Source organism: Narcine bancroftii, chromosome 8, assembly GCF_036971445.1.
Source record: "Narcine bancroftii isolate sNarBan1 chromosome 8, sNarBan1.hap1, whole genome shotgun sequence".
Classification (NCBI taxonomy): domain Eukaryota; kingdom Metazoa; phylum Chordata; class Chondrichthyes; order Torpediniformes; family Narcinidae; genus Narcine; species Narcine bancroftii.
Window position 1 is genome coordinate 174831383 of NC_091476.1, and position 25392 is coordinate 174856774.

General features: G+C 42.9%; 1 protein-coding gene across 2 annotated transcripts in view; it reads right to left on the bottom strand.

Annotated features, from left to right (window-relative positions):
* Positions 1 to 13050: 13050 nt before the first annotated feature.
* The window catches only part of LOC138741602 (potassium voltage-gated channel subfamily KQT member 4-like), a 350449-nt gene continuing 338107 nt past the window's right edge, over positions 13051 to 25392 (bottom strand). For both annotated transcript variants that reach the window (XM_069895914.1, XM_069895915.1), the window contains one exon: positions 13051 to 23309. In XM_069895914.1, the coding sequence (XP_069752015.1) occupies positions 23088 to 23309 (222 nt within the window). In that variant the 3' untranslated portion in view covers positions 13051 to 23087. The remainder of the gene's footprint in view (positions 23310 to 25392) is intronic.

The window sequence follows — 25392 nt, forward strand, 5'->3', positions numbered from 1 at the left end:
TACATTTTGTTTGTCCTCTCCAATCTCAGTGTTAACTTTACGCATCAACTGTCGGAGTTGACAAGGGGACATTGCAGTGGCCAGAATTTGGATGCCATCACAGGGGTGCAGGAGTATATATTTTTAATATCCAATTCAGTCCAGGCCCTTGAACGTCTTGTTTTTAGGATGTGGGACCTCTTTGGACCACATAGCAATTTTCTCATGTTCAGTAGATGTGTGAGAAAACTCTTGTCCTATTCATCAGATTGGAATCATTGAGCACTCCTTCCATCCAGCACACACTGCCATCAAGAAAGAGGTACAGGGGCATCAAAATCAGGACTTTCAGGCTTGGATACAGCATAGTGACAGGTTCATCTGGCACGTGAGCCTGTCACCCAAGTACACCTATGTGGCCAATTCTGTACATCTTTGGGACATGGAAGGAAACTGGAGAACCCAGAGGAAACACATGGGGAGGATGTACACAAGTTCCTTTCAGATAGCAGCAGATTCAAACCTGGGTCACGGGCTCTGTAATAGTGGTAACCTCTTCATAACCATGCTGTTCATTAATGAACAGTGTCCTGTAACCCATCCCAAATTATTTAAGTAGATTTATTTGAAATTATATATTTATGCACATATGTGATTATTACGTGCTGTATATTGTTAGAGCATGTGTGTACACTGAAGTTGGGAGAAACGCGGTTTTGTCTGGCTGTGTATGTACAATAATAAATTTGAACTTATTTTCATTCCTACAAAGTTTCACTTGCTTGGTTTTCAATGGGACCAGACTGGACACAGCTGCCGATTTTGTCTTCTCATCATTCTCATCGAAACTTCAATGACCAGAGGTTGTTGTATCATCCATGATCTACCATTCTGTAATTCCTCTCATATTAGATCTGGGTGCTGCTTTGGGCTGTAGGCCGCTGGTGAGGGTTTGCCACTTGAGAAAGCTTGCTATGGTGTCTGTCCCACACCATCTCAGTTTGTCTCCGAGCTCCATGTCGTCCATTTCGATTCGATTTCACTCCCAATTTGTTAACTCGCGTGTTCAGTTCACACCCAGATTTCCTCTAGATTCTTTACTCTCTCTATCATATTGACTTCATAATTTGCCAAATGTTCCTTTTTCCTTTTTCACTTGTTCAGTTATCACATATACAGTATTTGCTTTGCTAGATTTTTCACAGTCTTTATTACGCTGACTTTGTAACTGAGCAATCTCTCTCTCTTTCTGAGTTATGTCAAAGCCATTCAATTTTCCTCAGCCACTTTCTGGATCTGACCTTGTGGCATCACCAGTAGCCAGATTCCATTAGATTCAGATTTGATGGTATATTCAGTTCTGATTTTTGTTTCACTGGTCTTACCCACTGCTTGGCTTTGATAGAAACTCTAACCCTCAGCGAGCTGTTCACATGGATCAGCCGAAGGTTCCAGTTTCCCTTTTTTTTTGTGCTATGCTCAAAAGTGATGGAGAGACTCAGCAGGCCACGCAGCATCCGTTGGAGATAAAATGCAGGCAATGTTTCGGGCCTGAGCTTTTTGTAAGAACTGTTTGCTGTTATACCCTTCCCTCCGTCTCTCATTCCCTATCCCTTGGTCACCTTTCTTCTAGCTCCCACCCTTTTCTCTTCCTTCTATCTATCAGAGTGTGGTGGTCCACCACCGGCCTACTGCAGGGGGCAACTTCTGTACCTGCAGAAGTGTAAAGGGACAGGACAACACCTGGCCGGCTGCCAATCAGTTGGCCTGAATGGATCAAGCCCCACCCGGTCAGGTGTCAATCACCCTCCGGGATATAAACTGCACCGGCCTCTCAAGGCCTCACTCAGAGTTGCTACAGCCACAGCCAGCCTGGCTCTGTGGAAGTCTTTGTGGATTAAAGCCTGTTGTACAGTCTTTACCTTGTGTGTGTCTGATTCTGTCTAAAAGCGCACCACACAGAGAGCTAATATTCTTAGCCCTCTAACCTTCTCAGCTTCCATCTCTTCTACTCACCCACCTGTATCTACCTCTTACCTGTCAGCCCGTGCTCCTTCTCTCCTGCCTTTTTTTTCAGACACCTGCCCGATTTTCAACATTCCTCTCAAAGGGCTCAGGCCTGAACGTTGACTGCCTTTTGCTTCCTATGGATGTTCATGACCTGCTGGGTATCTCCAGCACATTGTGTATCACACTGAACCCCCCGCATCTGCAGATTTTTTGTTCACCCCCTTTTTCGGTAGCAGGTTTCTACAATGGAACTGTCTCTTGGCAATGCAGACAGATCTTTGGCAGACTCTGATCAGGATGAAGGTAGTACAGGAGATTCAAGAGCCTAGATTCGCTGCTGATACAATTGTCCAGTTGGAAGAGTTTACAAATTTTGGGGGTGGGTTGAACCTTGAGAGAATCAGAGAAGAAGCTATGTGAGGATCACTGCAAGATGAGCTAGAGCAGGAGATCAGAATTTATAGACAGAACAAGGTCACAAATGTGTTGGTTTGTGCCACATCACAGCGCAAAAATTACAGTCAACCACCTCCACAGAATGAGAAGATCGAAGTCAGGCAGTGTTCATTCAGAACATTGTATCGAGCTGGCTCTGAGAATCATGTTTCTCACAGAAATTAACTGGCTTATTATTGGAAAAAAATATCTCTGCTCCTCATACTCTGGGTGGCCAATATCTCCCACCAACTTCCACCAGCCGATACAAGGTCACAGCCTTGGCCACCCAGAGTTATGAGGAGCAGAGATATTTTTTCCAATAATAAGCCCAGTTAATTTCTGCTGAGAAACATGATTCTCCAGAGCCAGCTCGATACAATGTTCCTGAATGAACACTGCCTGACTTCGATTTTATTCTGTGAGGTGGTTGATGTAAATTTTTGCGCTGTGATGCTGGCACAAAACAACACATTTCGTGACATGTTCATGTCTATAAATTCTGATTCTGCTATAGCCTCATTTTGCAGCTGATCCTCACATTGTTCTTTCTGATTCTCTCCAGGTCTCAACCCCACCCCCCCCCAAACTTTGTAAACTCTTCCCAATGGACAATTTGTATCCAGCAGCGAATTAGGCTCTTGAATCTCCCTGTACTACCCTTACCGTGATCTACCCTGGCACCACCAAAAGATCTGTCTGCATGGTAGAAACAGGCTTTTTATCTCTTGCATTAACTGCAAATATGAGGTTTTTTTCAAATTTTATTTTATTAACATGTTATCAAAATTACATATAGATGTCAAAATTAATCTAGTCAAGAAAAAACAAACATGCTTTTTTCATTTCTCTCCCCCCCACCCACTCCCTCCCACAGAAAAAAACACCCAAGAAAAGAAAGAAAACAGAATAAAAGGGAAAGAACTAAACTAGTTTAATAATAATACTGGACATCATTGTAAAATTATATATTATGTTAATCATAACCTAACAATAAGTACATAATATGTATATCAATTTCAAAAATTGTAATAAATGTAAGTTATACCTTCAGTATGAAATAAAATATAAAATAAGCATGTTACAGTATAAGATGAGGCCAGGGATGACTGATTGCCCCAAAAGTAGCTAATAATTCTAATAAGATTAATTATAAAGTAACAACACCAATCTTTTGGATATATGGGAACCAAATTTTCCAAAAATCTCCCTACTTGTTCCTTAAATTATATGTAATTTTTCCCAAAGTTATACAACTTCAAATTTCACTTTGCCAACGCTCTAATGCTAGATCGGTTTCCAACTTCCATGAAACTGCTACACATTTTCTAACAAATGCTAAAGCAATCTTTAAAAACTCCTTCTGAGACCAATCCAAATTATATCCTGGGGTAACCTTTGATATATCTCCCAGCAGAAATAGTATAGGGTTTCGTGGAAGTGGAGTCCCTGCTACCTGTTGTAGAAAATCAATCAATTTGGTCCAAAAGAAATTCAGTTTAGAACACGTCCATGTGGAACGTAAGAAAGTACTAATGTCCTGTTTACATTGAAAACATTTATCTGATAAGTCTAATTTCATTTTCTTAAGCTTTTGAGATGTAATATACAACTGGCGTAAAAAATGATATTGAACATTCTTATCTAACATTTATTGTACTTTTCATACAGTCATAACATATCTCGGCCCAATTTTTTATCATTTATAACGATGCCTAAGTCATCCTCTCACCTCTGTTTGGATTTATGAAAGTCTTTTTTTCTTAGCTCCTCTTAGAAGTAAAAGATACAATATAAATTGTTTAAGATTTTCATTAGTTATAATAATTTCAATTTCATCATCTTGTGGTAATAGATATAATGAAGTCAAATTCTCTCATAAAAAGGCCTTTAATTGATAGTATCCAAATATTGTAGCATTTTGTATTCCATAAGTAGTTTTCAATTGATCAAACGTCTATCTTGATAACAATCTTTAATAAACTTTAATCCTTTCTTTTACCAATCAATATAATTCTTATTGTCCAACGTTAAAGGCATCAATCTATTTTGTACCAATGGCATATTTGCTAACCGTATCCCTTCATTCCCATCAATCTATGTGCCTTATGCCACATTCTTATCAAATGTCTCAATATTGGTGTATCAACTTCCTCAGTTAATAACACTTCATTCCATTTATATAATAGCTCTGCAGGCTTTTGTTCACCTATTTTATTAATCTCAGTATTAATCTAGCCACTTTATCTCCCTCCTCAAAAAAGGAGGAGCAAAATCACAGTTGGGTAGCTTTATAATATTCAAAATTGTAGACCACCCGATTCAAACCTCCAAGTCAATTTCTCCGTAGAAATCTTTGGCATCTTATCTTACCTTTAATGTGAATGGGCTTCAGAACCCTAATAAAAGAGAAAAAGAGTTGTACCAAATATTAAGAAATTGAGAGTAGATATTGCTTTTTTGCAAGAGGCACATTTAACCGGAAAGGAATAATAGAAATTAAAGAGAGATTGGGTAGGTAAAGTAGAGGCATCACATTTCAAAACAAAAGCTAGAGGGGTTGCAATTTTAATAAATAAAAATCTTCCTATTGTGATACATAATATGATTTTAGACCCATTTAGTAGATTTGTTTTTATTAATTGCCAAATTTTCTCTGAACAATGGACATTGATGAATATCTATGTGCCAAATCTGGATGATAGTAAATTTATACAGGACCTTTTCTACATCTGGGGGAAGCAAGTAGTAATATTTTGGTGGGTGGGGATTTTAATTTTTGTCTGGACCCTTTGATTGGCAAGAACTAGAGTGAAATGAAAGGCAGCAAAGGTGACTATATCTCTAATGCAAGAACTTAATTGAGGTGATATTTGGAGAAAGATATATTCTAGAGAGAAGGATTATTCATTTTATTCTAGTCATCATGATTCATATTCTAGAACGGATATGTTCCTAGGATCAGCTAAACTTCAAGGTAGGGTTCAGTAGGTCCAATATCTTTGGCTTGGCTTCGCGGACGAAGATTTATGGAGGGGGTAAAAAGTCCACGTCAGCTGCAGGCTCGTTTGTGGCTGACCAGTCCGATGCGGGACAGGCAGACACGATTGCAGCGGTTGCAAGGGAAAATTGGTTGGTTGGGGTTGGGTGTTGGGTTTTTCCTCCTTTGCCTTTTGTCAGTGAGGTGGGCTCTGCGGTCTTCTTCAAAGGAGGCTGCTGCCCGCCAAACTGTGAGGCGCCAAGATGCACGGTTTGAGGCGTTATCAGCCCACTGGCGGTGGTCAATGTGGCAGGCACCAAGAGATTTCTTTAGGCAGTCCTTGTACCTTTTCTTTTCCAATATAAACCAAGACTTATCTCTGATGAATCCCCATTGTATTTAGTATTAGGTTTAGAAGACAAGTGAGATGAGACTTTTAGATGGAGATTTAATAGTATGTTATAGAAAAGGGAAGATTTTTGTCAGTTTATTAGAAATCAGATAAAACAATTCCTGGCTACTAAAGAAGATACAATGGATAATAAATTTATTCTCTGGGAGGCTATGAAAGCTTTTATTCGTGGTCAAATAATGTTTTTCTTCTAAGATCAAAAAGGAATACTTTAGAGAGGGATATATTGGCCTTAGAGAAAGAGCTACAAAGATGGCCGTCATAATTTTGTTGAATAAAAAAAGCAGTATAATAAATTGCAATTTTATAGAATGGAAAAAATGATTTTGAGTAATAAACAGATATTATGAATTGGGAGAATGGGCACCTAAAGTTTTGGCATGGCAACTGAAGACAGAAGAAGAGTCTAGAATTATTACTGCTACCTGAAAGGAAAAAGATTGTGTACCTTACAAACCAGAAGATATAAATAATTCATTTAAGCAATTTTATATGATATAAAATTGATTTATATGAAATACAAATAAGAGTCGGTACAAGAAGAGGGTAAAATTGATCAAGTTTTAGAACAGGGTAGTTTACCAAGATTAAGCAGAGAGGAGCAGAAAATTGTAGGTACTTCTTTCTCGGTTGCTGAAGTTGCAAAAGTTATATCCTCATTACAAAATAATAAATCTCCAGGTGAAGACAGGTTTACGTCTGAATGTTACAAGGAAGTTAAAGATGTTTCGATTCCAGTATTTATGAAAGTTTTGTTACAATAGGATCAGATGGAAAATTTATCTGATTCCTTCAAAATGGCTATTATAACGGTTATTCTAAAAAAAGGTAAAGATCCATTAATGCCATCATCTTAGCGACCAATTTCTTTATTACATGTAGATTATAAAATATTAGCTAAATTGTTGGCCAATAGGTTGGAAAACCTTTTGCCAAAATTGCTGAATAAGGATCAAACGGGATTTATTAAAAATAGAAAATTGGCAGATAAGGTGACCCGGTTGCTTAGTTTAATTCATCTAGTCCAAAAGAAAGGAACCAACAGTGTTGCAGTAGTGTTAGATGCAGAGAAGGGTTTTGATAGAGTTGAGTGGGACTTCTTTTAAAACACTTGCTAAATTTGGATTGGGTCAAATATTTATAAATTGGATAAAAGCAATATATAAAGATCCAAAAGTAAGGGTTGTGACAAATGGTGTTATGCCTGACTATATTCAATTGACTAGATCAACTAGGCAAGGTTGTCCATAATCGCCTGCCCTTTTTGTAATGGTAGTTGAATCTTTGGCCAAATTAATTAGAAAAGTCCCAAATTTTAAAGGTATTAGTACAGGTACTAATGAACATAAATTAAGTTTATTTGCAGATGATATAATTTGCATAACCTGACTGATCCTGAAAGATCGTTATGTAAATTGCAATTAGAACAATATGGTAGAGTGTCAGGATACAAGGTGAATTGGGATAAAAGTGAAATAATGTCTTTTACATTTGGTGATTACACACAGTGTAGACAAAAAAAGCAAAATATAAATGGCCTGAAGGGGGTATAAAATATTTAGGTGTTTGGATTGACAGTCATTTAGAAGCTCTTTATAAAATTAATTATGGGCTGTTGTTTCAGAAAATTGAAGCAGATTTAAAAAGGTGAATTGATTTACCAATTACATTAATAGGTCGAGTAAATTGTATTAAAAATGAATATTTTTCCCAGGATTCAATATCTATTTCAATCTTTACCTATTGTCGTACCTAAGAAGTTTTTAAAGAATTTAAATAAAATTATATGGAGCCATCAGTGGGTGAAAAAGAATGGCCGACATTTTGGGCTGGAGCCCTTGGATCATTCCTTTTCTCTCACTGATGTTGCTCAACCTATTGAGCAGAATGTGATAGGACTTTGTTCTGGTTTCAATTTGTTGATAAATAAGAGTTAGAATAATGATTTGGTCAGAGTGGTTAATTGTCTGGTCAGGCACAGCTATTGGCCGGTTGTATCTGTGGTCCTCCCCACAGGTTCCTGTGTCAAGGTGACTGTTCCACAGCCCCCTGAAACTCAGTGCAGGAGAACCAAACAGTATGGATGTGCTTGAGTTTGACTATTGGTTTCTTTACAATAGTCTCAGTTTGATTGTGCATCAGTCAGGCACTGTATTCATCCGCACTTGAAACAACTCTTAACAGAGGGACAGTATCACAGGAAGTGTGATGGGACAAAGGAACTGTTGCTGATCTTCATTCTCTCACAGGAGATGGTCACTGCTGGCCCAGTGTTTGTGATGGCTGTAGAGAAGCCGGCGAAGGCCTGCTAAAGTCTTGGAATGAAGATATTCTGTTGGAAGAACAAAGAATTTGATCTAGTGACAAAGGATAAGCACAGATCTATGTTCAAGGCAAAGCTACAGGTCGCGATATTTCCATGTGTTGTCCTTGTTCTTCTGGGAGGTGGAGGGCAGGAGTTCCTACTGTGTTGAAGCCTTGATGAGTTGCTGGAGTTCATTAATTCACAAAAGTGTTGGAGAAACTCAACAGGCCCTGTAGCGTCCATATGAGGAAGAAACCAATGTTTCGGGCCTGAGCCCTTCGTCAAGGTCTGAGCAAAAAAGCAGACAGAATCCTGAATAAAAAGGCTGGGGGAGGAGGGAAGAAGGGGCAGGGGGAGTACCACAGGCCATAGGTGAAAATGGATAGGAGGTCAGGAAAGAAACAGCGAGAATTGATCAGGGGAGAGGGGTAGGTCTGTGAATGCAGGGCTGGTGGAAAGGACACAGAGGGATAGGAAAAGAGAGACAAAAGGAAAGGAGACACAGGGAAAGAGAGAGACATGGGGGGGGTGGGTGAGAGGGGTGCTAACGGAAACTGGAGAAGTTGAACTTAATGCCGTTTGGTTGGAGGGTGCCTGGATTGAATATGAACTGTTGTTCCTCCAATTTTCAGGTGGTCTCAGTTTGATTGTGCATGAGACCATGGACAGACATGACAACATGGAAATGGGATGGGGAATTGAAATGGTTTCCATGGAAGATCTTCACTCTGCTGGTCTTAAACCCTTCTATGGGTCCCTCTCTTTCCCTATCCCTCTGTCTTCTTTCCTCCAGCTCCCAACCCTTGTTCCTCCCCTATCAGTGAATTACCCCCTCCCCTCTACTTCGACTCTCTCACCCATATCTACCTATGAGCCCGTGCTCCCCCCATCACTGCCCCTTCGTCTCTCCTGCCCCCTCCCCCTTACCTTTTAATTCAGGTGTCTGACTGCTTTTTGCTCGTAGTTGACAAGGGGCCCAAGGCCGAATCGTTGGTTACCCTTTGCTTCCTGTAGATGCTACATGACCTGCTGAATTTCTCCAGCATGTTGGTGTATTTCCAGACTTCTTAAGCCTGGCCGATACTATACAGGTCTGGAATTCATAAGCTTCTTATAAAAGGTCCACATCCAGTGTTTGTCTCCGACACTCCCACCCCTCTCACAGAGAGTCGAGCCTGAGCTGGAAGTTGTGTGGCACTCAATGTCACAACGAGCAGGTCTTTCAGGAAGAGTTAGACTTTTCCAGTACCCCCATTGTTTATTTTCCTTTTTTATTGAAATCATTCTAACGATACCACATTGTAGAATGATACCCATGCTGCCCAATAACAGATCATTAATATACCAACCTTGCAGTGAACTGAGATTCACTGGTGATGAGTTGTACTGATGGCTGACTCCTCCCCCAGACTCCACCCCCATCTACCCATATATAACCCAGGTTTCCTGTCTAAACCCTGAGTCCTACTGAAGACCATTGTAAAACCCTACCCTTTGTTAAAAGTGTGTGTTCTCCCTCCAGTTGTGAGAGCTTTTATTCATGCCACAAACCCCTTTTATTTTTGGAGGGTGGGAGGAAACCAGAGTACCCGGAGGAAACCTATGCAGGTTACAGGGAGAATTCCTTGCAGACATTGCTGGATTTGAACCCTGGTTACTGTCACGGTAATTGCATTGGGCTCTCTGAATGATTTTGGATCACTCTAAGTGACCTCTTTTGGAACCCTGACTGGAGTGCTGGGAGCTCAGAGATAAGTTCTGTCTCTCAACAGTTACACATTTGTCTATTGTGATGGATGGAGTAATAATGCAATTAGGTGACTGGTAGTGAATGTGGATGTTGACTTAATCACACAAAATCTGGGCATCATGGAAGTTTTTGGAACCATTGGCATGAGCAGCTTTCCCAAACAACTCCACAACCTTGTAGAGTCACAACAACCTCTTGAATAGAATGTTTTCAGATTGGGCTCTGGGGACAACGAAGGAAGCAGACCAGGCTGAGATGACTCAGAGGAGAAGCTGATGTTCCCATGGGAAGCCCACCTTCATTCCTCATGCAGGGTAGCCTAAAGGTAAGCTTGCAGGTTGAGTTGGTGGTAAAGAAGACAAATGCAATATCGGTCTTCATTTCCAGAGGAATAAGAGCAGGGGTGTGATGTTGAGGCTTTTATAAAGGCTTTGGTGAGACCTCACTCACCTGGAAGATTGTGGGCAGTTTTGGGCTCCTCGTTGAAGAAAAGATGTGCTGACGTTGGAGAGGGTTCAAAGGAGGTTCACAAGGACGATTCTGGGAATTAAAGGGCTATCAAATGGGGAGCATTTGATGGCTCTTGGCCTGTAGATGTTGGAATTTAGGAGAATGAGGGGGGATCTCATTGAAACATTTTGAGTATTGAAAGGTGTGGACAGAGTAGATGTGGAAAGGTTCTTTCCCATGGTGGGAGTGTCTAAGACAAGAGGCAACAGCTTTAGGATTGAAGGCTGTCCTTTTAGAACAGTGATGTGGAGGAATATCTTTAGCCAGAGGGTGGTAAATCTGTTGAATTTGTTGGCACAGGTAGTTGGGCCAGGTCATTGGGTGTATTTAAGACTGAGATTGATTTGCCAAGAGAAGGTCGGGCAGTGGGATGAGTGGGGACATGGATCAGCTCATGATTAAATGGTGGGACTGAATAGCCCATTTCTGCTCCTATGTCTTATGGTCTTATTCTCCTGTGGTCAAGGTCACAGGTTCGGGAGGAGCTGCCGAAACTGGTGCTGGCAGTGGCTTGGCAGAGCCTGCAGACTTCCCCAGAGTGCAGGTCATGCTAGGGGTTCCTCCTGGGAACGCCAACCTGTTTCAGGCAGAATGACATTGATTTCCTGAGGTGCAAACAGACCCCAGGTGCAGTCAAAAAATAACCAGGCACCTGCAGAGGCCATAGGATTCATTCATTCCCAGGTCATGCCTCACTCATCACATGGACCCAACAGATGGTTCTTGCGAGACAAGAGCAACCCCCATACATCCCAGGTTTGGGGTCAGGGTTCTAAAAAGCGTTACCATGTACTCCTAAACTAGGGAGTCACAGTGAGAAGACAATGACAGCACTGAGAGTCGATGGAAACCACAATAGAATCTTGAAACCTGAGATAAAACTGAAAATGTCATGAACACTCAACAAGACAGGCAGCATCCATGAGGAGGGCAAGATGGTTGTGGTTTCAGGTGTAGAGGGAAGATTCAATCTGTGGCACCTGTAGCCCCATCCTCTTTATCCTGCATTGAGTGGGAAGAGCCTCTCCCCCCCTCATCCTAAATAGGATGAAGAAGAGATGAAGGATGGTGGGAATGGAGGAAGATGAGAAAGGAGGGGCACAGGATGATGACCACATGGAGACTTTCTCAGGAGCTGAAGAAAATTTGGCCTGACCCCATATTCCATTAGCAATTGTCACAGGTGCCTCATAGGAAGTATCCTGTCCATATGCCTCACAGCGGGATGGGAACTGCTCTGCCCAATGTGACAAGAAATTGCAGAGTTGTGAACACAGCTCAGGCCATCATACACACTCCCCTCTTCCCCTCCATCAACTCCATCCCCACCTCCCACTGCCTCAGGAAAACAGCCAACAAATGAAAGGATCTATCACACCCTAGTCACACTCTCCTTTCCCTATCCCTTCAAATGCACACACCTCCAGATTCAAGGACACTTTCTATCCAACTGTTATCAGACTCTTGAGTGAATCTCCCAAAGTAAAAGATGATGCTCTTTTTCTGTTTCACGATATTTTGCTCCTTAACACTGTACCTTGAATTTATGATTTATTGTAACACTTTTTATTCTTGCACCATCTGCTGTATTATGTAGACTCTGACTTGCCTGGATAGCATGTAAAACAAAATTTTCACTGTCTCTTAGTATAGAATTCAGTGGTGGTGGGGAAAGTAATGACTACTTCTGCCTATTTCTCTCTCTGTGTGTGTGTGTGTGTGTGTGTGTGTGTGTGTGTGTGTGTGTGTGTGTGTGTGTGTGTGTGTGTGTGTGTGTGTGCATACGTACTGTACAGGAAATGCCTCAGGAGCTACTGCATATCTAATAATGACTTTACTGTCATACACATAATATGCACCAAAAGTCTTACTAGCTGCAGCCAAACAGGTACTTTGTAAAAAATAACAACTCCAACCGTGTAGAAAGAGATAATAAATATAAAAGATAGGAAATGGATATTCATGGCTGTGGTTAATGGAAGAAGGAAAAAAGTGGCATTAAAATGGTGAATACAGACCTCTTTATACATTGCCAGAGCATTTTATGATTAGTGTGGGGAAGTTCAAGAGCCTGATAGCCATTGGAAAACAATGTTCTTGAGCCTTGAAGTGACAAGAGGCTGTGACCAGGGTGAATGGGTCCTTAATGATATTGGCTGCCTTCTTGAGGCAGCGCCTCATTTAGATGTCTCCAATGGATGTGAGGTCAGAGCCTGTGATGGACCAGGGTGCGTTTACTGCCTTCCGCAGTCTTGTATGTTCCTGGGCACCTGAATTCGCAAACCAGGCTGTGATGCACCTGTAGAAGTTTGATAGCGTATTCGACGACAAGCCAAATCTCCACTAACTCCTTAGAAAGTAGAGCACTGACTTGCCTTCTTCAGGGAGGGTGAATGCTTCTGTTCTTAGGCAAATGACAACTGTGCACATGTAATGTCTGCGGAGAATGTGGAAGTAGAGATAATGCATGTGCCATGTGCAATGAGCAGTGTGGCCTGTCTGAAGCGTCTGGGTGTGGGTATGTAAAGAGTGATAATGGGTAAATGCAATAGCTTTGTCATTCAAGTCATACATACACCTGAAGATGAAGAATAATAGAACGACACCAAAGAATTCCATGATAAAATTACAACCATGAATAACAGATGCTTCATAACAAATTGAGAAAGTTTCTTCATAAAAGTTTATTGTAATAAATAACATGTTATTATCAGAGTGAGGTACTCATTTCTTTATTAAATAAAACTGGTTAGAAGCTGATTAGGATTGTCCTTCCACTACATACAATATGGATAATTAACTCTGGTTGCAAGAGGGCATTGCATTGTTGGAAATTACTTGACATCTACTTGGTGTTTGGAAAAACTTCTCCCTAATTGTGTTAAGATCGCAGAGCTTTGCGAAAAAGGTGTTCACAATGACCTGCGATGGGCATGCATCTCATGCAGAGGTTGTCTGTGAGACCCAAAGCATAACCCTGGGGTGACATGCAATTTCTATGTGCGATTAGTATGGTGGGATGCATGCTACACACCCTACGCTCCAGCCCAGCTTAACGTAAGGTTCTCTGAGGGAGGCAAGCTCAGTTATGTTCAGACAAATGAGGTGAGCATGACAATAACTGGCTTACTAATTGTTATTAATTAGCAAGCATTTATAGTACAACAATATGCTTCAAAGGTTGTAGAATTGGAGAAGGGGTATTTCTCATGGGTTTGAGGGTCCTGCCCAGTGCCATGTCTAGGTGATGGGATTGGTTAAGGATATTGTGATCCAACACCCAATGAGAAGCAGCAAATACTTTCCCTTCAACCGAGGTTTGATCACAGGATGTTAGTGGGAAGGCTGGAGGTGCGGCAGCTACTGTCAGCCTGCACTTGCAAGCTGTTCCCCCCCCCCCCCCCCACCTCCCCACAAGGCTGCACTGAATGAGCTTCAAGTGGGAGAGACGGAGCGACAACATGTGCTGAAGGGGTGAGCCTGTCCACACAGCTGCCAGGATGGGACAGGAAGAGGGAGCATTGGGGAACACTTGACAGTCTCGTGTCAAGTCCTCCTCTGCCACACCCAAACCCACTACAAGCATGGAAGGTGAAACTGTGAGCAATGGGCCCATCATCGCCTGCGGTTGGGAATTATTAGCCAGTAATAATCATTCGTTGGTTGTATTTGCTGAACACAATTGGTTTTGTTCCGTCAGATTCAGAAAAGTCAATGCAATATTCCCAGTCAGCAGCGACAAAATACCTTTCTTAGTTTGATTATCCAGGATTCATGAAATTAAACATGGAGTTTGGCACTGTTCACGAACTCATTAAAGCCACAAGCTTCACAGAGTAGGGTCCTATCCTGCATTTCTCTGCACAACTACTAACAAGAAGCGATCCCCTCGTCACTGACATCTCTGATATGATTTGGCCACTTGTGTTTATCTTTAGCTTAAAAAGATTTAAAATTTAAATGAGTGGGGGAGTGAATACGGGGAATCAAAATCTTCTGAGGAATGTTAAAAATAGTATAGATAGCCAAAAGGCGGTTAAATCCACTCTCATCCTTCAAAGCTGACAAATATGAGGACAGTGGAGCTGAACCAGAAAGTCTGCAGCTGCTAGGTTCACGAGAAATACATAAACGTGCTGGAGAAACTCAGCAGGTCATGCAGTATCCTTTGGAAGCAAATGGTAACCAAGGTTTTGGGCCTGGGCATGAGAACAGGGTGTGATGCATTCATCTATAAGGGAGGTTGTAATTCTGGCGATATGGGGGTCCAGCAGAGTTTTGGGGACCTCCATTGTGACTATTATGGGGTTTTAAATATGCTGGGAATGCCTGGTTTCCCGACTGACCTCAATTCATTCTCTGTGATACCTGCAGGTAGGTGGCACACCTCAGGAAGTGGAGCACACTGTCCAGCAGCATTCCACTGGGGACGAAGGGTGGTGGGGTGTCAACTCATTTCAAGGCAGTCACCGCTTTGCCTATCCTGTCAGAACAGAGACGGCGAGGTAAAGCTGTCAAACCTGGCCTGTTCCTTCCAACAGCCAGCTAGGTTCCTACGTGGCCTTTCGTACAGGCAGTAGGTTCACTGTTGCTATCCTACTGGTGAGCAAAACTGCCTGCCAAGATTTCAGGGCTGGAGAATGTTCCCCACCACCCAACATTGAAGTCATCAGATAATTGGCAAATTATAGAAAGAAGGCTATCTGATATAATGCAACTCTGCAGGTCTGTGTGTGTGTGTGTGTGTGTGTGTGTGTGTGTAAGTAAATATAGATAGATCAATACCTATCTCTAGATGCTGTGTGACATGCTGAGTTTCTCCAGCCCTTTGTGTATTGCACTACAATCACAGCATCTGCAGACTTTCCTGATTAACATCATCTGATGTAAAGGGTTGATACATATTTGAAAACGTGAACCATGCACATGCTGTGCCTACTGAGTATATGTAAGCAGGGATCATGCATATATGATGTCTTGTCAGGTGTGTGTGTGTGTGTGTGTGTGTAAAACAGTCATATTATGTGGAGACACATTGGTATTGCGTGCTGTACAAGTTATGTGCTTGCAGAAAGATGAAAAATAATTACAGCAGTATTGACAAATTTCTGTGATACCCATGGGGCACCAGCAATGGAGACAACAACTATAGTTCAACACTCATGGTGTGATGCTGGTGGGTTAGTTAGAAGCATTGGAATGGTTAGTAAGTAGCTTGCTCTAGTCTGTAACACAAGGGCCCTTTCAATCACATTTGACCTGAAGTATCAGTGCTGGGGCAAATTGGAACCTTTTTTTGAGGGCTCAGGTAAAGCTGGGCACGAATGACTTACTTGCCAAATTTTCATAGTCTGATTGCAGTCATGTTGTTGATTTGGCCTGGCACCGTTACTGGTTGGAACAGGTACCCCGCCACGCCAGGTCAGGTGACGCTGGACTTCGAAACCTGTTTCCCCTCCCCGCCAACATCTCACGTCAGGCCCATTTGTCAATTATCTGCGCAATCACTTATTTGTGCCATATTATGTGAAAATCCCATTAAAAACACCATGCAAGCCTGACTACACGGGCCCTGAATATTATCAATCACACTTATCTACAAACATTGATTGAGAGGATATTCCAAATCTTGGTATCCTCGTCCTTGCACTCAGTATATTGGGGCTGGATTTCAATATCTTGGTCCAGGATGACAGGGTCTGCAACAGAGATGGGGGGTAGGGGGTGTCAGTGATCTTCAACATTGGCCAATGTGTTGGAGACCAGTTGCAGTAGAACATTGGACATCTGAGGCCAGAAAGGACAGAAGACCACGGAGAAGTTGTTCACAAGTGTATTCTGAGGATGGAAAATGCTTTAGTATCTGAAGATGAAGGGATTGGGTTCTCTTCTCCAGGATGAAGGAGCTTGTTAGATCCAGAAGAGCAGTGATGCCCCTGTCCACATGCCACAATCACCCTTCTGTTGACACCACCAGTAACATCAACATCACGTAATGCCACTCTCATTGCCCTCATCAACAATGTACCACCACCAACCACAAAACAGGTGTCACAACAGGGCATGGAAAACGGTGCTTCACACCTTCCAAGGAGACATTTCTGACACTGCAACATCATCAGCTGCTCCAGGATCACCAAAACATCAGTCTGCACTGTTGATACCTGCCCTATTTTTCTCACCCGAATTCTAACTGTGAATTTATCTGTCTATCCTTTATTATTATCTTTCACACTGGGGAAATCTAATGTTCTTTGTGCATCTTACGTACCTGTGTGGCAGCAGCAAGTTTGGTGCATCTATACATTGTACTCGAGTGTATGACAATATTAAAATTATCAATTGGACACAGGATTGCCTTGCTGTTTTATTTCAGATTTCCAGCATCTGCACTAGTTTGTTTTTGGGCCAGATTTGTGGATGATGCCAAACCAGACTGGAGGCGGGAAGTCCCGACACAGCCTGCTCACAGACTCTCAGTGCTTTGAGTGAGGGCCATGTCTCTCATGAGATGGGCCCTTACTTGGGCAGTGGTTTGGTGCCATCCAGAAATCAGATCTGGATTCCAAAATAAAATGCTGCAGATGTGTAAAGTCCGAAATAAAGCAGTCCCCAACTGGTGTCCAACAGATGACGGTGGTGATTGCTGGCAATGCCACAGCACTGGTGGTGTCTCTAAACAGGCTCTGCCTAGAATGGTGACGCCATCTTGTTGCTATGAGCAATCCTCAGGGTTGGTATTCCCTTCACATTAGATGGACAGATCATCCTCAGAGCCTGTTTCAAGTGTAAGTGTGGCTGAGCACCACAGGGCAATACTTGGTGAGCTTGGCTTCCATTTCTGGTCGAGGTGGGGAAAGTTACCAGGCCACGCAGCCAAGATTACAAATTGTCCCAGCGGAGCACTGCCCTCTGCACTTTCCGACTCAGAGAAGCTCAGGATATCCTGTCAGTGGTGATCGCCCCACAAGTGCAGCTCACCCACTCACCAAGCCCTCTTAGAAACCTTTTTTTAAAATTGAGAGATGCAATGCAACATTGGGCCCTTCCGGCCCACGATCCCATGCTGCCAAAATACACCCATGTGACCCCTGTTCATCTTTGGAATGGGGGAGGAAACCTAAACACCCAGGGCAAACGCACGTGGATCCTGGGGGAGAACGTACAAACTCCTTACAGCCAGCGGCAGATTCAAACCCGGGCCACTGGTGCTGCCACCGCCTTGTGCTCACTGCTACGGTAACCGTGTCACCACTCTTGAATCCAATATGGGAGGGGAGGCTCTGCACAGCACAAGGTCTCTGGCTTTAAGCAGCATCATGTGACAGGGGCTGAACAAGGCCTCGACAGGCCACATCCCCAGGTTTAGCTGGCTGTCAAAAGTGTCAACATTTTGAATGTTTATGAATATCTTGGGTATTCAGAAACATTAAAAAAACTACAGAAACATTTCAAGAATTTAAAAATAAATAATAAAATTAATTAAAGCAATACAAAATACCTGGAAACAATTAAATACATTTAAGTTAGTTAATTAAGAAGCTGCAAATCACCTAAAGCTTCTCCTCATTGCACTGAGTTATTGCAGCTTGTGTCGTTGGGCTGAGTTCCCAGTCAGACTGCTGGGGAACTACAGGAAGTTGGTGCTCGGCCATTGTTGGATTGGGAAGTAGCTGTCGAGCTCCTCTCATCAGGAAGATCAGGATTTCCATACCTGCAGGTTCCCTGAGTGTCCCAATAGCCGCAGGCGGAAATTCTGGCAGGTTCGACATGTCCCGACCATCCCACATTATTGTCACTTTCTGCCAATTTCCCCCCTTCCACCCAATCACTATTCCTTTATTGTCACTCTATCCAAGACCTGGGTCTCTGCACCTGGCAGCCACCAGATGGAAGCTGCAGCAGAGGGTCACCTGCAGAAGACAATGAACCCCAACTACCTCAGATGTAATGAGCATTAAAAACAAAACTGGGCAGAGAGGTCTTGAGAAACTTCTGGAAGGAAGTGCAAGAATAAAAGAAGCAGTGAGGATCTGATGAAATTCCAAAGTTCAATACACAAACAAGATAGATAAACTCAGCAGGTCACGCATCAACCATGGGAAATAAAGGGTGTTTCAGGTTTAGGCCCATCATCAAGTATAAGCAAAAACAGTTAGACGCCTGAGTAAAAAGGTGCGGGGAGGAGGAGAGGACAGGAGGGAGGAAAGAGCAGGGGGGAGGAGCACAGGTAAGAGGTGGAGACTGGTGGTAGAAGAGGAAAAGGATCGGATGCAGGTCTCCTCTCCCCATTACTTCTCTGCTTTTTTCTCTTCCACCACCCATACCCACCTCTTACATGTTATCCTGTGCTCCTCCCCTTGCCCCTTCTTCCCTCTTCTTATCTCCATTCGTGACCTGTTGAGTTTCTCTGGCTAGTTTGTATCTTGCACTCGACCCCAGATTCTGCAGACATCCTTGTTTAGATTCCAAAGTTCGGGGTCTTTCCACCATTCACTGTTAACTTTCAAGAGGGGTCTTCAGTCATCTCTGGAAGGTGGGCATCTCTGGTAGGAACAGTATATGTTGGCAAATTTTAATTGCCACAAATCACATTTGATGTTGGTATCAACTGGTGAGCTCTTGGATTTAAAGTTCAGGTATGATGAAGGAACAGCAGTACTTAAATCCAGTTACAGTAGCTTGAAGGGGAGCTTGGATGTGATGGTGCTTCCATACAGATAATTTATCTGTCCTTGTGTGTGCTACAGAAGGTACCTGTGAAGAGGTCATGGTGAATTGTTACTCACAGGTGGTGTGGATTGGAGCTACTGGGTGCCATTTTGAAGGGGAGTCAAGCAGATGAGCTGTTTTATTTTGGTGGCTGTCCATGTTCATGAAAAATGTTGAAGCTACATTCGGGCAGGTGGAGTTAATTCTAACATCCTAATAAAAATATTCAAAATTCTTAAGGGATTTGACAGGCTAGAAGCAGGAAGATTGTTCCCAATGTTGAGCAAGTCTAGAACCAGGGGTCACAGTTTAAGGATAAAGGGGAAGTCCTTTAGGACTGAGATTAGGAAGAATATTTTCACTCAGAGGGTGGTGAATTTATGAAATTCTCTGCCACAGGAAGTGATTGAGGTGAGTTCCATAGCTATATTTAAGAGAGAGTTAGATTTAGTACTTGTGACTAGAGGGATCGGGGGTATGGAGAGAGAGCAGGAACAGGGTACTGAGTGGATGATCAGCCATGATTAAAATGAATGGCAGTGTAGGCTTGAAGGGCCAAATGGCCGACTCCTACACCTATTTTCTATGTTTCTATTGGCCTTGTAGACGGGAATAAGGCAATGGAATACCAATTCACTGAGCTCCCACTGTGGCATTAGTATTGATGTGACTGCACCAGTTAAAATTCTGGGGAATATTGATTCTTAAGATGCTGCTGTTACAATGTCACCATGGGTGGTTAGACTGCAAGTTTTTGGAGATTATCTCACTCAGTAGTTTGGCATGTGGATTCAACAACATTGCCCAAGTTGGAAAGTTGAGAGGAGGGTGTCATATCTAGGATGAATAGCTTTGTTATCTGAGATGGTGCAGAGTGAACACTGCGCCATCAACAAAGAACCAACCCTACCCTTGACCTTTGGAAGGTCATTAATGAACCAGAAGGTCAGGTCTAGGGGATTTCCCTGAGGAGCTCCTGAGGGTTGGGAATCATTATCTTCCAACAAGCGTAATGATCCTCCTTTGAGCTAGTTCTGGGTCCAGCCATTTCACACTGTTTGACCAAGGCTCCTGGATGCTACACTTGGTCAAATGCAGTCCACTTGATGCTACACTTGGTCAAATGCACTCTCTTCACCTCAGGAATTTGGCTCTTTTGCCCATCTTTGGGCCAGAGCTCTGCCATAGACATGACTGGACAGGTTAGGTTCCACTGCTGCAAGACATTCCTGGTTATGATCAGCTTTGAGATGCTTGACGAGGTGAGGACATCACGATAGCTGGTGTTCTGAGTTTGTCCTACCCCTCACATAGATGTCTTCAATGAATTTATCTGTCTATCCTTTATTATGATTCAATGAATCAAATCATCTAAAAACTGTCTTCAGGTGAAAGTGGAGACAGAAATAGAGAAAGAGAGAATTAGCCCTTGAAGGTGAAGATTGCTGGGAATCTGTCTTTAGTATTACAGGCTGAGACATTCACCATTATCTAATGTCATGGTTTTTCTGGAGCTTCCTCCTGCCAACTATTGGTTAATTGCCCACGACTCACAGATGGATAGGGCAGCAGGTTATGGGGCTTTGAAATGCTCCATTGGCCATGGGGTCATTCACCTCCAGCTCAAGCTTACTCGCATGCCCATTTGTGTTCATCGGGCTGGCATAAACTTGGTGCTGCACTCATCTACACACCTCCAGATTAATGGAAATGAGACCTGCAGCCACCTGTACACCGGCTGCTCTCCGAATCACTTTGTCTGCCAAGTTTTGTGCTCTTGGACACTTGTGTTGACTGCAAGCAGACTAATTGCCCCTCATTTCCTATCTAGTGGTTTGGTCCATCAGCCTCAAGAGGGAATGCACAGTCCTGCTGCCATTCCCATTGTCCCTGCGGTGAATGTTTAGAATGGTGAGCTTCAGTCTAAATAGTGTCCTATCTTCTTGATCAAGAGGTTTATGCTGCCCACCAGCTGACATAGCCCACCAATGCTGTGCAAATAGTGAGGGAGATGTCTGCCCTTCTCAGTGGATTGTCCCAAGGCACAACATGAAGGTTCTCCCAGTGTCTGCTCTGCAGCCCAACCGCATGACAAAACAGGTCAACATTTATTGCTGTATGAAGGTTTTTTTTGCTGTGTTCAAAATGGAGGTCAAACCTGTATATGTGACAGTCAGTGAACCTGAAAACAATTGCAGAGCAACCTGAGATGTTTCTGGGAGATGTGATAAAGTCCTTTGGAATCTTCCAACCAGCAACTCCAAAGCACAAAAGACAGCGACAAGCCATAGCTAGAGGCACAGATGCTGATGCATTGTTTTAAATGTTCTTTCAGTACAGCACCCAAATAATATATTTTTTCATATGCCCCTCGAACCAAGCGAATGTCAAGTGGTTAAGAAGAATCGTGTTGGAGCAGGTGAGGTTTCCAATGTAGGCGGAATGGCAGCGAATGCCCTCCCTCATCAATGTCTTCATCACAAGCTGGGGTTTGACTGGCAGGTTCTTTATTCTGAGTCTCTTGTACTGATACCCCAGGCGGAACCTGTTCTCGTGGCCAGTCACATAGAACAGGGTGGCCTGTATGGTAAATATACAAAAGTGTTGGAGGAACTCAGCAGGTCATTCAGTGTCCATGGGCGCTCAAGATATGGAAGCAATGTTTCAGGCCTGAGCCTTTCTTCAAGTTATAAACTAAAAGCGCCACAATAAAAATGCTGGGAGGGGAGGAAAGAAAGGACGACAAATGATAGATGGAAAGAGAGGCAATGTTGGTTCTATTCTCTCTCTCCTCATGGACAGTAAATCATGAACTGATTGGGAGTGCTGGAACAACACCTGGATGCATCTGATGTACAAAGATTGGTATTGCCCAGAAGCCTGTAATTTGACAGGCAAAATGTTTACACTTGGACCTAATTATCTAGCACCTACCATGGGTAATATTGTGGCTGTTAACCGAGAGAAACACAGATTGAGATAGAGGACTCCCAATATTGCCCCTCAATTACTGTAGTGCTAAACAATGCCACTGAATCCTTGCTAGAGTTTACCTCCCTTTGCTAAAAATGAGTCGCACATTTGATGTGGGCTGCATTTTCTGCACCTTAAGTTGTTGTCCAAGGACTCCTGGAATTCGCTGTGAAATGGAGGTTTGACGAGAGCAGGGATTTGCCAGTGCTCTCATCTTTAATCGGACAACAAGTGAAAAGAAACAGCACTAAAAAAAAATCCCATCCTGTAGATAGCGTGATTCTCAACCTTAAAGTTTGAATAAGGTCCCTCACATACAGGTTTGGATTAATTTGCTCCTGAAGGATCTCTGATTAAAAAAGGATCATCATTTCGTTCATTTGCCATTTTGAATAGATGCACATTTCCTTAAATGCAGTTATGTTACCATTAGTTATGGTTTCCATTAGAATACTGACCTTCACCAATTCCTACATCCAGTGTGCTGCTTTATCGACCTTGTGATATATTCAGTGCACCTGACTTTTCACATAATTCCTTTGGGACAAAATGCCAAGGCCTCTTCTGGGATCTCTCACACACAAGGAACATAATAAACAGTTTCATTGGAATGTTCAAAGTCGTGAATAGGAAATCCTCTTTTTCTGTAAATCATGAAATTATTTCTACCAGAGGTTTCTCCTTCATCATTGAGTGCCTTGTGCAGTTGCACGTTCGAAACGGAGTCCTTTTCACAAGCTGTGTTTGTGGATGTTTGTGGGCTGTTGCTCCCTGCATCCCAGTTTATCTTGAAATTTGGATTAGCGATGGTCCTCAGGTTCATGGAAGATATCCCTTGAAGGTTTGCATTCCTGGAAGTGCTGGGATGTTCTTTAATAGTCGATGACCAATACAGAAAAGATACTGAATTAACATGAAAAATAATAATAAGCTTTTGTAAGTGTCTTCCTAAAATTTGTTGGTGTGAGTCCATGTAATTAATAACAGCAGTGTTTAGATAAGTGTGGGTCACCTGGACCTTCTAGTGACTGTCCTCAATATTCGTGTTGGTAGATAAGTTCAATGTCTGGGTAGACATGGAGATATCTGTAGTGTCCACTGGGCTATGATAGTCAGAGGTCAGGTCCTGGTCAATTAGAGGAATGTTCATCGCAGCCAGTGTCAATGACGTGGTTGAGTCTTTGCTTAAACTTTGGCTGTAGATCATCAACAATATGTCCAGCTTTTGTTCTATAGACTGCACCTGCAATATGAAGAGAAAGGATAAGGCATTGTTCCAAGAATGAAGCAAAAATACAGTTAGTCAAAACTCTGCATGTACCTAGTGCTTGAAGTCTCGAGAAGTGCGGTCAAATGGCAAATTAAGATATGACCAGGAGTGTAAATATAATGAAGTTTTCTCCCCCTTCAATTCTCCAATTCTCCTTTTCTTTCGTTGGTTAGCAAAGGCTATCAAGCTTTGATATAAACTGACCAATTGAACTGACATTAATGGCTGTGAAGATAGGAGATGGCGTCTGAGATGTTACTCAGCATGGTTCAACTACCTCCAGTGCAGATCTGTACTGGGAAAGCCCTGGTTTTCCAGCCTGGGAAAGGTTTATCAGTGATCATAGGTCATTTAATTAACTTTATCTTCTCCTGTCAAATAGACAAGCCCTTCAGCGTAGGGGAGCGGGTGACCTGCCACATAGACGTAGACCACTCTGAAAACTCCTCCACTCTGCATTCACCAGCACGTGGGAGCCTTTGCATCATGAGTCAAGTCTAGATATTTAATTGCACAATGCTGACTTTCAGCTTGCTGCAAATGAAACTGGAAGTGAAGCAAGATAACGACCATTTTCCAGTTGCTTCACGTCAGTCTGAACATCTGGCCATGACATCTGTCTTTGGACTGTGGGACATGATGTCACTTTCCATGCCACGCTTTCTGGAGCACTGAGGTCCACTTTGCCCAGGAGTCATCTGTTGATGGACATTGCTGAGAGAACTTGGTCTTCCCAGCATCAAGGTCTCCTTTCCTCTAGCTCCCACCCCTCCTCTCTCTCTCTCTCTCTCTCTCTTTGCCTATTGCTTTGTCTCCTTTCCTCCAGCCCTGCATTCACAGAGCCCCACCCCCTCCCCTGATCAATTCTCAGCTTTTCACTCCTGTCTTCCTATCCGTGTCCACCTACGGCCACTTGGCTGTTAGCCTGTGCTCCTCCCCTGCCCCTTCTTCTCTTCTCCCCAAGCCTTTATATTCAGACAACTCCCTGCTTTTTGCTTTGTATCTTGTTAAAGGGCTCAGGCCCGAATCCTTGGTTCTATTTCATTGCCTCCTATGGATGCTGGGGAACCTGCTGAGTTTCTCCAGCACTTCTGTGTATTTACCAAGAAACAAATTATTTACCTTCACATCCTTAATCCAATCCCATGTACTGACCTGAACCCTTCTCACCGTCTCCAAGTGCCCAGGAATGTAGAAGGCTGCAGACAGTGGCAAACCTAGCCAACACCACTATGGGTGTTGACCTCTTATCCATTGAAGACATCTGTGTGAGGTACTGCCTGAAGAAAGCAGCTGATATCATAAAGGGCCCCCAACACTCTGGTCACAATCTCTTCTCACTGCAACCTTTGGGCCTGCAGTCCAATCCCTCCATCTTCAAAAACAGATTTCTTTCCCAACAGCTATCAGGGTCTTGAACCTCCCCAACCCTGACCATAAAATACTCTAGGACCAATGAAAAATCTATCTGCACTATTGAAACACCACTTTTTATCTTGTACTCTTTGCAACTGTGAATATTTATTTATCTTTCTCAGCATATTCTTGTAATTTCATTGATAGTGGCCATAGTTGTTGTGTCTACATGGACCTGTGTGGCTACAGGAAGTAAGAATTTTGGTGCATTTGTACATTGTACTTGTGTCTCTGACAATAAACTCTCATAATCTCCTCACCCCACCATTTCCACTCCAACCCCTGCATCTCTGATCTTCTGTCTCTTTGCCTGAGGTTCTATAGGCCTGAAGTCCAAGCTGGACCCACCACTATGTGGTGCCAGTCTCTCCCTCTCCCTCTCTTTCTCTCCACTCTGCCAATAATCAGTCAGCCTGTGTCAGTCTTGGCTCCATTTCTTCAACCCACCACCCAAATATTGTGCTGGACTGAATACCCTCTCTCCCCACCCAAGCGCTGAGGTTCAATGACTACCTCTCCTGCCAGCAACCAAAATAAGTGTGGGCTTCCCCCCAAATGTCACACTGGTTGCTCCCTTGTGGATGAGCGAATTTCTGGTTATTTGGTTCACCGTTCAATTTCTCCCAGCAAAAAGCTCCAT